The sequence below is a fragment of the Strongylocentrotus purpuratus genome, unplaced genomic scaffold (genome assembly GCF_000002235.5).
Source record: "Strongylocentrotus purpuratus isolate Spur 01 unplaced genomic scaffold, Spur_5.0 spur5_scaffold_19, whole genome shotgun sequence".
In the NCBI taxonomy this organism is placed as follows: domain Eukaryota; kingdom Metazoa; phylum Echinodermata; class Echinoidea; order Camarodonta; family Strongylocentrotidae; genus Strongylocentrotus; species Strongylocentrotus purpuratus.
The window spans coordinates 26,519,729-26,532,448 of record NW_022145604.1 but is presented as its reverse complement, the minus strand read 5'-3'; the positions used below and the strand labels follow the sequence as shown (position 1 = coordinate 26,532,448).

Sequence of the window (12,720 nt, the reverse complement as noted above, 5' to 3'; positions counted from 1 at the left end):
ATACACTTCACAGCATGTCTCTCTCTCTCTCTCTCTCTCTCTCTCTGTTTCTTTCGTTTTTCTATCTATCTCTCTATCTTTCCCTCCCTCCGTCTGTTCTCCATTTCTTGCTCACTCCCTTTCCCCCCTCCCTCTTTCTCTCTAATCGCTTTTAGAAATAGCACATATCCGTAAAACCTACAGACACAATTAAAAACTTGGGCGCATTCTTTGATGTTCATATGAGTATGAATTCACATATTAACAATGTTAGTAGAACGGTCACTTTTCACTTAAGGAACATATCACGAATTCGTAGATATATTGATCAATCAACTTGTCATCATGCTGTAAGGTCTTTAATTCTCTCTAGACTTGATTATTGTAATGGACTTCTTTCCTCTCTTCCAAAGTTACATGTAAACCGTCTCCAGCGCCTACAAAACTGGGCAGCACGTCTTGTGTTTGAGGTCGGTAGAAGTCATTCAGCTCAACCATTAATTAATTCCCTTCACTGGCTTCCAATTCAACAGCGAATCATTTTTAAGTTACTCTTATATGTCTATAAATCATTGCACCACCTAGCTCCTAATTACCTGTCTAATTGTTTAACTTTATATACACCAAGCAGAAATCTCAGATCTTCAAATGATAACCTCCGTCTAAATTATCCAATTACACGTGTCCAAGCCGGGGATAGGACTTTCACGGTAGCAGCATCCAAAGGGTGGAATAATCTCCCCATGTCCATCAGACAATCTGCCTCTATCGATATTTTTAAGAAGGCTCTGAAAACCCATCTCTTTACATGAATTCTCCTCTATGTTTAATTATTTAATTTAATCAATTGAATTTAATATTTTATATGGAATATCTAATTGTAGCCTTTAATTACTACATGTAGTAAAGACCAATAATATTATTTGATGTTAGCGCTCTGAGCCTTATGGGAATGGCGCCCTAAATGTTCATTGTATTGTATTGTATTGTATCTTCAAATGTAGGACCTGGGCCCTGGTTTCATAAAACTTGCCATCAATAACAAGCTACAATAACTGTTATAAGCTACTGAAATAAAGGCATTTGATTGGCTGAGAGCAAATTTATCATAGAAATTTCCCATTTGCTATTTGTAATATGTTTTATGAAACAGGGACCTGGCATGAGCTACTAAAAGGCCAGTAGCAGCTGCTTCCTTAATTCTATCCAATCAATAGAGATATTTGTCCAGAATTTGGTGCACAAGAGGAGTCAACAAGCAATTGTGAATCTCTGTACAAAAGAGCAATAATGCCTGCGCTTCTTCGATGTGAATATTGGCAATCTGGAAGCCACGCATACTCCTGTATGTGACTACAGTATGTGTACAAAAGGGTGAAATATGCAAACATTATATGGATGCAGCGAACACAATGAAAAGTATTGTTTCAGAAAGGCAGATAAATCCTATCTGGGAGTATTTAATTATAAAGTCATATCAAATATCATTTTCATGGAAGCCTCGGCATGAACATGAATGTTGCATTTTTTAAAAGTTTTCGAAGGCATCTTCTTCAATATCTAAAATTGAAACTGTATTTCAAATCTACAAACATACAGTGTAGGACAAAAAAAATTGCTCTTAATTTTGCAAGATTTAGGTAACTGGTCCAATATTATAATAAAAATATGTTATATGCATATAGAAACTATACACTGCATACAGACAATTATTTTCCATTTATTTTTTTTAAAAGTTGTAATAATATCACTGTACAATGTACACTAGCAGTATATTACTAAAATGAAATGCATTTCTCTAATATCTTACCTAAGATACATTTGAATACAAAAAGCCTTGATAAAATCCAATTAATCCTTCGAGAGTATGGTTCTGTAGTAATATAACACTTCCAATGAAACAATAGAATCCGATACTCAATATACTTCTAATATTGGGTGCATACTAGACATCTGTGCAACAACAAACATGGATGCCTCCTCGATCAAACACTCTCGAGAATGAAAGCAATATGTTCCAAAGCTCATGGCAAGCATCCAAGCACTAAATTCCTCGTAAATAATCCATTTTGGTCATGCAGCTAGGGCAGACAGTGTTATCCACGCTTCATGTAGTCGTAGTACGAGACTTCTCTGAGTCAGTAATTCACATACAGACAATGTTTATCAAACATCAATGAGCTGTCCTACACGCTAACATATTCAAGATGACCGGTTTTTAAAAGACAGCATGAAGCTACCCGCTGATGGTCTTGATTAATCCAAATCATCCACGGTCCGCTGAAGAAGTCGGTGAACGCATAGGAAAGAAAAAGAATCCCCCTTTCGGCAAATGGGGAATTACTTTCACACACGTGTTGTGATTACAATAACACACGCACATGAGCTTGAATCGAGGTGCAATGTCCAAACTACTGCACACATGTATAGTGCGTGGTGTATGGGACAAGGGAGAGAGTGAGCTAGTGAAACTGCACGCTGCTATCCCTTGACAGCTAAATTCCCTATTTCCTGCAGTACACACAGGGTGTACTATGTAGCCCATGGCCTCTGTCGGAGGTACGCTTAATAACAGGAAACGAGGCACACAGGCCACTCTCGTTAGACGAGCTACGCATCGGACGCGCTCATGCTATCGTAAGTGCCGTTACACAGTCGACGAGCTTGCCGTAAACTGTTTGTGACATGAACGCAAGGAGAATGCCTCAATTACAGTGTTTTGACTCTGGCGAGAGGTAACCAGCTCATAGAGGTTTGCAGGAAAGAAGCTGTCCACATAGAGCATGTACATGAACATACACAATAATGCTTTTCCAGCAGTGATAGTCAATTTGGAGAATAATTTAATCTTCTGACCCTACCCTGAAATGCACTCAAATTCACAACCCGATGACCCAAAGATCAGAAAAGAGCTCAAATTCAATACAAGAGGGGAGAAAATAAACCTTTGCTCATACAGGGCCTTCGCTGTCTCGAGAATGCTCTCGCTCGACTCGAGAGATTCGGAATATCAGATTAGTTGGAGACTCTTAAAAGAATCTTAAAACGTATCGGCATACAATTAATCTTTCTATAATTTTTGTATGGTCCATTTACTTCGATCTGTTCCTTTGTTTAAAGCAGGTGCTAAAGTAATTTCTTTGTGTGTGTGTGTTTTTCACAAGTGCACCATGAGCATTCGATTTCAAGTGGATTCTGAGCTTTATAAATCTCATATATTACTATTATTATTATTATTATTATTATTATTATTATCATTATTATTATTATTATCATTATTATTATTATTATCATTATTATAATTATAATTATTATTATCATTTAATGCAGAAAGAAGTGATGCCATTCCCATTCCTCCTCGTGAATAGAATTCCAGCTTAACAGAGGCAGCATGTGAAGCTATGCATGGTATTCATGTGCGTAATTCAGAATATTCCGTGATGAATGGCGAGAGCATGTCCCCATTGTCTGGCCTGGGCTGCCCTGGTCTGGTCAGAGATATGGCTTGTGTACTAAAAGTACCAGCTAACTTGCTTGCTTGCGTGTCATTACTCCAACCAGCTGGCCCATTCATTTCATTCATGATCATTCACTCTCAATTACTCACAGCATGGACCTACTACTCACAGCCAGGAAATGGCATCCCATAGAGACGCTAGAGTACCACAATGAATCAGTTTTTTCCTACGGTACAAATGAAGACTATTTATAAACAAGGCATCTGTCTACCAGCGAATTTTCAAATGTCGTTCAATCATTTTTTGTTTTGATATCTAATTTTATGGTGTTACATCAATTTTCCCTCTCGCGTCCCCCCCCCCCCTTTTCTCTCTCTCCATCTCTTTCCCTCTTTCTCTCTCTCTCTCTCTCTCTCTCTCTCTCTCTCTCTCTCTCTCTCTTTCATCCTTCTGTCACCTTACTCTATCTATTTATTATTCAGTTGAACACACTGGACATTGTAAAAAAAGCTCATGTTCCTACTCTTAATCAGTTATAAAATGTTAGACGGAATTGAAGGAAAATAAACACGGAATAACCACTAGCAAGTAAAGTGCAAACTTTGGACCTATTGTTTTCCTTGCTAAATAGTCAAATACAAGTAATTTCAAGATGTTTTTTTTTACCGGCTGACAGTTTTTATTAAATTTATCAGCTAATATTTGTAGGTTTCATTGCCCTTTAATGTATTATTCCATGAGGCATGAGCTACATACATGTACATGTATAACAACCCAAGAAGATATGCAATTATCAAGTCAGACCTATCATCAGTTGTATGAATAAAAAAAAAAAAATGGTGTAAATAAACTTGGGAAGCACTTTCTTGTACTATCATTTAATAGCAATTAGACACATCTTACTACCATAGTCTAATTTAATTGCCCATCCCTCCTTCCCCAGGTTCCCATTCTACTTTATATTTATATGATTGCATAAAATATTATTATTATTAATAATCAAACAAGATAGAATTAATACAAATAATTTACAAACATTCACATAATCACATTACAAATCTTTTAAAACATATTAAATGTTCACAATGAATTCATTGACACATTTTTTGGTTCTTTCCTCTCTCCGTCTCTCCTACTCTTTACATACATGTATATCTTTTCCACTCTCCTCAGTACCTCTTAAAATGACATTTAAAATTCATTTTTGTTTCCATTTCTTTGATCGCCATGTTTTTTGGGGGGAGAAAGAAAAAAGAAAATTCACAAATTTGCACATCTCACAGAACCGGTCCATGTAAGTACCAAGTTTCCTCACTAGCTTTTCAAACAGGAAGTTCAAGCAACGACGCTACAGGACCTAATGAGCATATGACTATAAAACCATGCAGTCATTATCAGGATTAGCTTTACATATATCTAATAGATTCCATTCTCATCAGTATAAATGAAAATTTATATCATTTTTGTTTCCCTTTCATTGATCGTAAATGCTTTTTGGGGAAAGAAAGAAAGTTCACAAATATGCACATCTCACGGAATGGGTCCATGTAAGTACAGTAAGTACCAAATTTCATAACTAGCTTTTCAAATGGAAGGTTCAAGCAGCGACGCTACAGGATCTAATGAGCACATGACTAAACCACGCTTTCATAATGAGCATCTCCCGTCACAACAATCAACTACCAGAGAGAGCATATAGCGTGGGGTGACGAGTAAAGCAGACACTTCCTCCAGCCGTCAGGCCCGGTGACCCCGGGTCACTGACAGGAAGTAATCATATTACACCTGTACTGTAGTTATACAAGACTAAGAACTTGCAAAGGAAGGGTCTTAATTGGTTTGGCTAATATGATCTGGGAGAAAATGATTTATGTTTGGTATGCTTACTGGACTAACTTCCAGTTGGAGCATTGTATTGAATTTGGCATTTATAAATAATCTTCAAATTCCCACTAATAAACAGAAATTTCTGCATTTTGAGAAAAAATCAATTTATCTCACTCTACCAGGTATCTCTTTTCTACTTCGGGCAAAATCGATATGAATTTCATGGTACTCTAAAATCTCTATACATGTACAAAGTTTTTTTAGAGTACTGTGAAATTTCAAAGGAAGGGTCTTAATTGGTTTGGGGTAATAGAGATGCTTAGACGGACTACCAAATCGTGGTATTCAATCCCATTATATTTTACAAGTAAAGGTGACCTTTGATGGAAATTTCTTGATTTTGAGAGAAATTACAAGCTTTCAAAATTATTCACCAAAAAGAGAATTTCTTTTCTGAACCATAATAGGCAACACTTGCCAAAAATCATACACATGGAAAGCACTCAACAAAAATTCACATACAGTGTACATATATATATATATATATATATATATATATATATATATATATATTCTCTCTCTCTCTCTCTCTTTATCTGTCTCTCTGTGTCTCTGTGTGTCTCTCTCTCTCTCCCTTTCCCTCTCTCTGTCCTAACTTGAATAAATTTGCATATGAATATATTTGTGACTTTTCTAAAACATTTCTTTATATGATTACTTATTTTTTAAACAATATAACACATTAACTTGTAAATGTTCATGCCAACAACACAATATACTCATCGCCAACAACACATCTTTCTCTCAATCTCAAATCTCTCTCTCTAAAACTTATAAGAATAAATTGTCTTACCTGTTCATTTTCTTGTACCAGGTCATCTTTCTCCTTTATCATCTGATCTTTCTCTCCTGAACATGAAAACAAAAGTATAGAAAATGTTCTTAACTATGTCTTAAGTTTGATTTTTAAGTTCTGATATGGGGAAGGGAACATCAAACTTGAGAGAAACACACTCTGACACTACACATTTTTCCTTGATATTATTGAATCAGTACAGCAAATCTTTCAACATTATGTTAAGATTTCCTTTTAAAAATTGTAGATGTTGATGGTTACATTCTACCTGTAGATGGCGCTCTTCAATCTGTTGAAATGATCATCTGTAGATTATTTCCTCCACTTGTCATTTGCTGATAGCTTATGTTGACAATTCAGGCATGGATAGAAGAAAATACTTATTTCCCCTCTTTTTCACTCCATAAGTGAGTGAAAAAACAATTTGTTAAATAAAAAGGTCCATCTGATTGGTGATGTAAATTCATTTGTTTTCTTCTCCACAATTAGTAGGAAAATTACCTGATTCAGAAAGCTTTCACTTGCTACATGCTGCAAGTTGCTTTATGGCAGGTGGAAGCTCACTGAAACAGGTAATTTTTGCACCCTCTAGGATTTTCCAGTATTCCATTGGAGTTATCAAATTTTCAATTAAAACAAAATTAAAGAAACAATCTGAAGAAGAAAAAGTTCCAATCTAAATTAGCAAGATGTTACTGATTTGCATATATGTATGTACATGTACAGTGTACTATTATAATCATACCTGCAACCACAAATTTCAAATAATATAAATCAGAATGTACATGTTCGCTGTTCAGAGCCAGAGGGCGAGAGCTCTGTGTTACAGTATATGAGTTAAGGCCCTTCTGGCTCCAAACAAAAGATTAATCAGTATCTTACACTGGAACCAGTTCAACTACATGGTAACCATATACTGCTTTGATAAGCTACTTGCCAGGAATAAATGTACTGATACATGGATTTGTAATCAAAACGATTCACAGAGATTCATATTACAAATCTCTTACAAGTCCTCAATAAAGTCATAGGACTCACAATCGCTTGCTTTCTTTCTTTCTTTCTTTTTTTTTCTTTTTCCTTTTCTCTCTCTTTCTCTCTTTCTCTCTCCCTCCCTCCCTCCCTCCCTCCCTCCCTCCCTCCCTCCCTCCCTCCCTCCCTCCCTCCCTCCCTCCCTCCCTCCCTCCCTCCCTCCCTCCCTCCCTCCCTCCCTCCCTCCCTCCCTCCCTCCCTCCCTCCCTCCCTCCCTCCCTCCCTCCCTCCCTCCCTCCCTCCCTCTCTCCTTTACTCTTTACAATACATACAGGTATCTCATTCAATTTTTTCTGAGCAGTGTAAATTACATCTATTTCTATTAACTTCAATAGAAATGCCATTTACAAAGCACAAGCATTTTGTAAATAATTATCCTTATTTATGTTCATCGTTTTCGACTGTAATGTTTGCATGCATGGACCAATAAAATAATCTTGAATCTTGAAAACATTGATTATTTTCTCACCTTTCTCTTGCTCTGCATTCCTATTCATTTCCTCCTTCAAAGCATCCATAGCTTCTTCCTTCTCTCTCTCCATCTCCTTCACCTTCTCCTCTTTCTCTGCTTCTATCTGACTCAGCATCTCTCGGTGATTGTCCGTCAACAGCTTCTTTGCTTCCTCGAACGCCATCTGAAGATCTTCAATGTCTGTATTCAAAAGAGCATCACAGATAAGATTTAAAGGCATTGTTTAACAATGTCTCCAGTTTTACAAATCTGAGATGCATGGCCCTACGTGTCTGGGATATAGTGTAATATTGAAGCCAAAATTGTAATTCAAAATGATCATGAAAAGCTTCAAAAAAGTAAAAAAATCTTTGAGTGACCAGTTATACAATGACCGGGGTAATAGTACTGTATATTTGTAAAGCGCTTAGAGACATTTGTATTAAGCGCTACCTGTATATAAAAATTAAATATCATTTATTTATTTATTTATGCCATACTCATTTTCCTCAATAGACTGTAGTGTAATAAAAACCAATGGGAAAATGATTTTATTTAATTCTGAATTCCAATCATAGATATGTAGATAATCAGACAGGCGATCGGATTGTAAAAGTCATGGGATTCGTGACGGACCTAAAGGTTAATAATTATGATTGCAGCATTAGCTACATCCAGGATTTTGTTTAGAATCTGAGGCAAAGATACCCAATCCCTTTAATGGTTAAACAATTCACCCTGTACATAATAACAAATTCATGTACTGTACATACATGTAATTCTTCCATAAATATACATATATAGTTGTATCACATACATGTACTGTATCTTGCATGAATTATTAGCCAATGCTAGGATAAGATATGCAAATTAACTATGATGGGAATTTTCATGGCACTTATTCCCACCCAAACTTCCATATTTACCTGTTTGGATTTCTCATTCATACAAAAAAGATAATCAAAGTATATAATCGAGCCCACTGGCTTATCCACCTAGTTTCCAGCATTTACTGAGATGATATATATGTATGTATGTCCTCATTTCAAGTTGCATAATTATGATTTCAATTTTTGTGGCTAGAACACCAGGGGGGTGTTTCACAGAGACTAAGATCGACTTAAGTTGAACTTAACTATGGCAGGCCTTTCATGCCACTAATTCCTCTAACCATTCCTGGCATTGGTTTCTCAAGGGACGTACTAATCATGGTCAGAAATCTACAGAATTTACCTTTTTTGATAGTTCATTATTGAAGGCAAAAATATTATCTAAAGATCATAATTGAGAGACCAATAGTGAGAGCAACCAGTGGCATGAGAGGCCTGCCATATGAAACACTCCCTGGGTGTCTTGCTTGATGCTTTAAAAGAAACACCATTATCATCATTACTATCATTATCATTATTTTTTTCTACGGTAATTCTATTTCTCTTCTACCTACCTTTCTGTTTTTGAGCCTCCAGCTTGTTCTGGAGGTCGATGATCTCCTTCCGATGTACCTCCTCCAGATCGCCCTTGGCCGTCTCGACGTCGGCGTCCTGGGAGGAGCCCAAGGCAGCCAGCTGATCGGCGTGGTCCTCCTCCATCTGGGTCAGCTTCATCTCGAGGGACTGCTTCAGGCTGCTCATCTCATCCTCGTGCTGCTGGTCCGACTCCTGGAGTTGCTGGGTGGACTCTTGGAGCTGGTCCTGGAGGGCCTCGAGTCGCTGGGTGAAGTCGCTGTCCAGTTCGGCTTGCAGGAAGGTGTTGGAGGCTTCCATTTCCTGCTTGTGGGTCTCCTCCAATTCAGCAGTTACCTGGTATAGGTGTGGAGAATGTGAATTGGGGCAATTTCATAGTGGGGCATATTTTTGAATAAATTATGCACCTTTCTCTCACGAGGAAGCTTCACATAGTTCCTTACATGGTTATTTAAAAACATCATAAGTTAAACCACAATTAAAGATGTCCATGCATGGGTATACAGTCGTTCGTGAAGTAGGCAACTTGGCGATTACTACATAACACCGAGCTAATGGGTATTATGCTCCTGTGTGTATGTCCGTGTGCTGCCCTCTATATACCCGTGCTTGAGCAACTTCAAGACCCATACAATATAGTTTCCTACAATATAGTTTCCTACCTCTCAAAATTTCTGCATGTCACAGGCAAGCAGTTCTTCTTTCATCTCCTCTTACTCTCTTTGTCACTCTTCCACATTTCTTCTTCCCTATTCTCTAACACCTTCTCTTTCATCTCAACAGAAATATTTTTAATAAATTTGTTCATAAAATCCAACATCTCTAAGCTTCTAGATATGAAAGTAGCACTCACTTCTTCAATCCCCTCATTTTCTTCTTCATGATATTTTTTGTAACTGATATTCCTAGCATGAAATCCTACCTCTCTAAACTTCTGCATGTGTGAAGCCACCAGCTCTTCCTTAAACTCTTCCTTATCCCGTTCGTGTCTCTCCTCCATCTCTCTCATCTTCTGCTCCACCTCCTCGACCCCTCTTCTCTCTTCCATCATCTTCTCCTCCAGCTTGTCCCTCTCCTCGTCGGTGAGCTTCATCAGGTCCAAGCGGAGCTCCTCCAGCTCCTGGGCGTGGCTCTTTCTCAGCATCTCTAGCTCCTCCTCTTTGGCTTTGGTGAGGGATCCCCGAAGATCTTCAAGATCTTTCATCTGTAAACAATGACACAATAATGATAGGTGTGCAAAAAAATCATCGCATTAGAATGCATTCATTAGAATTTTGAACTCTAATTCCTTTGTGATCTTGGCTCCGTGCATTAAACTGACCATTGATGGTAACTTTGCAATCAACAGCAACTACCATGATAACAGGGCTCAACGGCCAATCCAAAACAAGGTTTCCATGGTAGTTACCATTGATGGCAAAGTTACCATCAATGGTAAGTTTTGTGCAACAGGCCATGGTCATTTTATGTACAACATAAACTACATTCATTGAACAAATTTATTATTTCTTTAGCTGTAATGCTAAATCAAATCAGAATATCACTGAAAGGATATTGGACAACAAATGAGAAGTGTAAATGCTAATTGAAGACATATCTATTTCGGATTCAAGCACTTTTTTTCCATATTAAGTTAAATGAAACTGCCGTATTAAATCAATTTAAACTTCCTCTACAAAATTCAGATTTTTGAATTTCTAATATACATCCATCATGAACCTGTTCATCCATTACTAACCTGTTGTTGAGTGAGCTCAGTTTGCAGCTCTTCCTTGGTTCTGGCCAGGTCTTCTTCATGAACCACCTTGAGCTCTCCAAGTGCCTTCTCTTGATCCTCCACAAACCTGTCCATCAGAGCCTGGTGCTGAACGGCAAAGTCTTCCTGCATCTTCTCCAGGTCTGCTCTTGCTTCAACCTGGGTCGTCCTCACCAACTGATCCATCTCTTCGTTCATCGTGGTCGTTATCAGCTCCAATCGATTGTCGTAGTCCCGCATGAGGGTCTCCTTGAGTTCCTGTATCTCTGGCGCCTCTCCGTTCTTGATGCTTTCCTGCAGTTGATGAAGTCGCTCTTTGGTGTCTTCGAGCTCCCGTCTTAGTTGCTCCACCTCCTCAACGGCACCCTGCAGAGATTCAGCTTCAGAGTTCTTGAGCTTGTCCAGTTGCTCAAGGCAAATACCTATCATGTTGCTTTGGGTATCGACCTCCACCTGCAGAAGGGCTCGCTCTATAGTTGCATCAGATACTATCTTTGCAACCTCATCGACAATCTCATTTTTGCTCGCTTTCACAAGAAGTTCTCTTTCTTGCTGCCATTCACCTTCCAGTTGTTTAACCTCCTCTGCATGTCTGTTTGCTTCTTCTTTTGAAGAGTCGGTTAGGACACTACTCTCATACTGCTGACGCAAGCTCTCCATTTCTTCCATGTGTTCTTTTTGGAGTGTTTCACGAAGCCCTTCCATCTCTTCGGCAACAGCAGAGGCTAGCTCGGAGGACATTTGCTGACGCATCTCCTGATTCTCCTGGGCATGGCTCTCTTCAGATTCCTCCATGGCTTCACGGTGTTCAGTTGTCATCCTCGTCACTTCTTCTTCCACAGCTCTGGCTGATTCACTAGCACCTTGTAATTGCAACCTGATTATTTCTTTGGAGTGATCTCCTTCAAGCTGGTTCCTGAGCTCCTCAAACTGGTTCAGGTAATCCAGCTCAAGATCATTGGCATCCTGTGTGTGCTTGGCATTCAACCGATCCTCCAGCTGCAGCATATCTTCTTCCCTCTGCAGATCATACTCCATCTTTATCCTTGCCATCTGTGCTTCATGTTCACTCTCAAGCTCTAACCTCAGGTTCCTCAGATCCTTCTGGTATTCATGCTCCAGTTGCGCCCTGAGCTCTTGCTTCAGTTCTGCCTCAACTTCCAAGAACTTAGGTGGTGATCTTGGAGGTGAGCTGTCCGAGTCTGAGAGATGTGTCAGGGTCATCATGGCATGGGAGTAGTCTTTCCTTTTGGCGTCTCTCTCATCTAGATCCTTGCCAGCATTACCTTCTGGCGATTCATAGAGGTTCTTCAATTCGGCCATCTCTGCCTTCCATCTCTCATCCGTCTCCTCCACCTGCTTCTCGAAGTACAATCTCAGCTGGTTCAGTTCCTCAGTGTGTTCTTCTTGCAGTTTGGCCCTGAGTTTGGTGAGGGCAGTCTGCAGCTCCTTGTTCTCTTCGGCGAGCTGGTCCGGATCTGGGACTCCTGCTTGCTCCAACTGGGCCTTCAAGGATGCTACATCAGCACGGTACTGCTGCTGAAGATCCTGGTGGGCGATCCTGAGAAGGGACAGATCTTCGATGAGGGATGCTTCCGACTGGGAGCGGGCGATCTCCATCTCTTCTTTTGCTCGGACGTACTGGTCGTACTCAGCCTTGAGATTGGCTCTCAGTTCTGCAAGCTCTTTGTGATGTACCCTGTCAAGGTTCTGTCTCATCTCTGCACAGGAAAATAAGACCCAAATTAAAAGAATATTATCAGACTTGAACAAAATTATTTGGGAGAAGGGGTACAACTGAGAAAGAAAGAGAAAAGAAATTGTAGCTTATTACAGACAAAATTTATATCCATTAGGCTGAGAGATGTAAGGGAGGTAAATTCTTCTTTTAATACGAG

The 12,720-nt window shown here is 39.0% G+C and overlaps 1 protein-coding gene across 7 annotated transcripts in view; it reads right to left on the bottom strand.

Moving 5' to 3' along the window:
- The window catches only part of LOC582174 (A-kinase anchor protein 9), a 108,562-nt gene that overhangs the window by 48,408 nt on the left and 47,434 nt on the right, over positions 1-12,720 (bottom strand). For all 7 annotated transcript variants that reach the window (XM_030990731.1, XM_030990729.1, XM_030990732.1 and 4 more), the window contains 5 exons: positions 10,805-12,543; positions 9,989-10,270; positions 9,048-9,402; positions 7,622-7,804; positions 6,118-6,173 (listed from right to left, as the gene is read on the bottom strand). In XM_030990731.1, the coding sequence (XP_030846591.1) occupies positions 6,118-6,173; positions 7,622-7,804; positions 9,048-9,402; positions 9,989-10,270; positions 10,805-12,543 (2,615 nt within the window). The remainder of the gene's footprint in view (positions 1-6,117; positions 6,174-7,621; positions 7,805-9,047; positions 9,403-9,988; positions 10,271-10,804; positions 12,544-12,720) is intronic.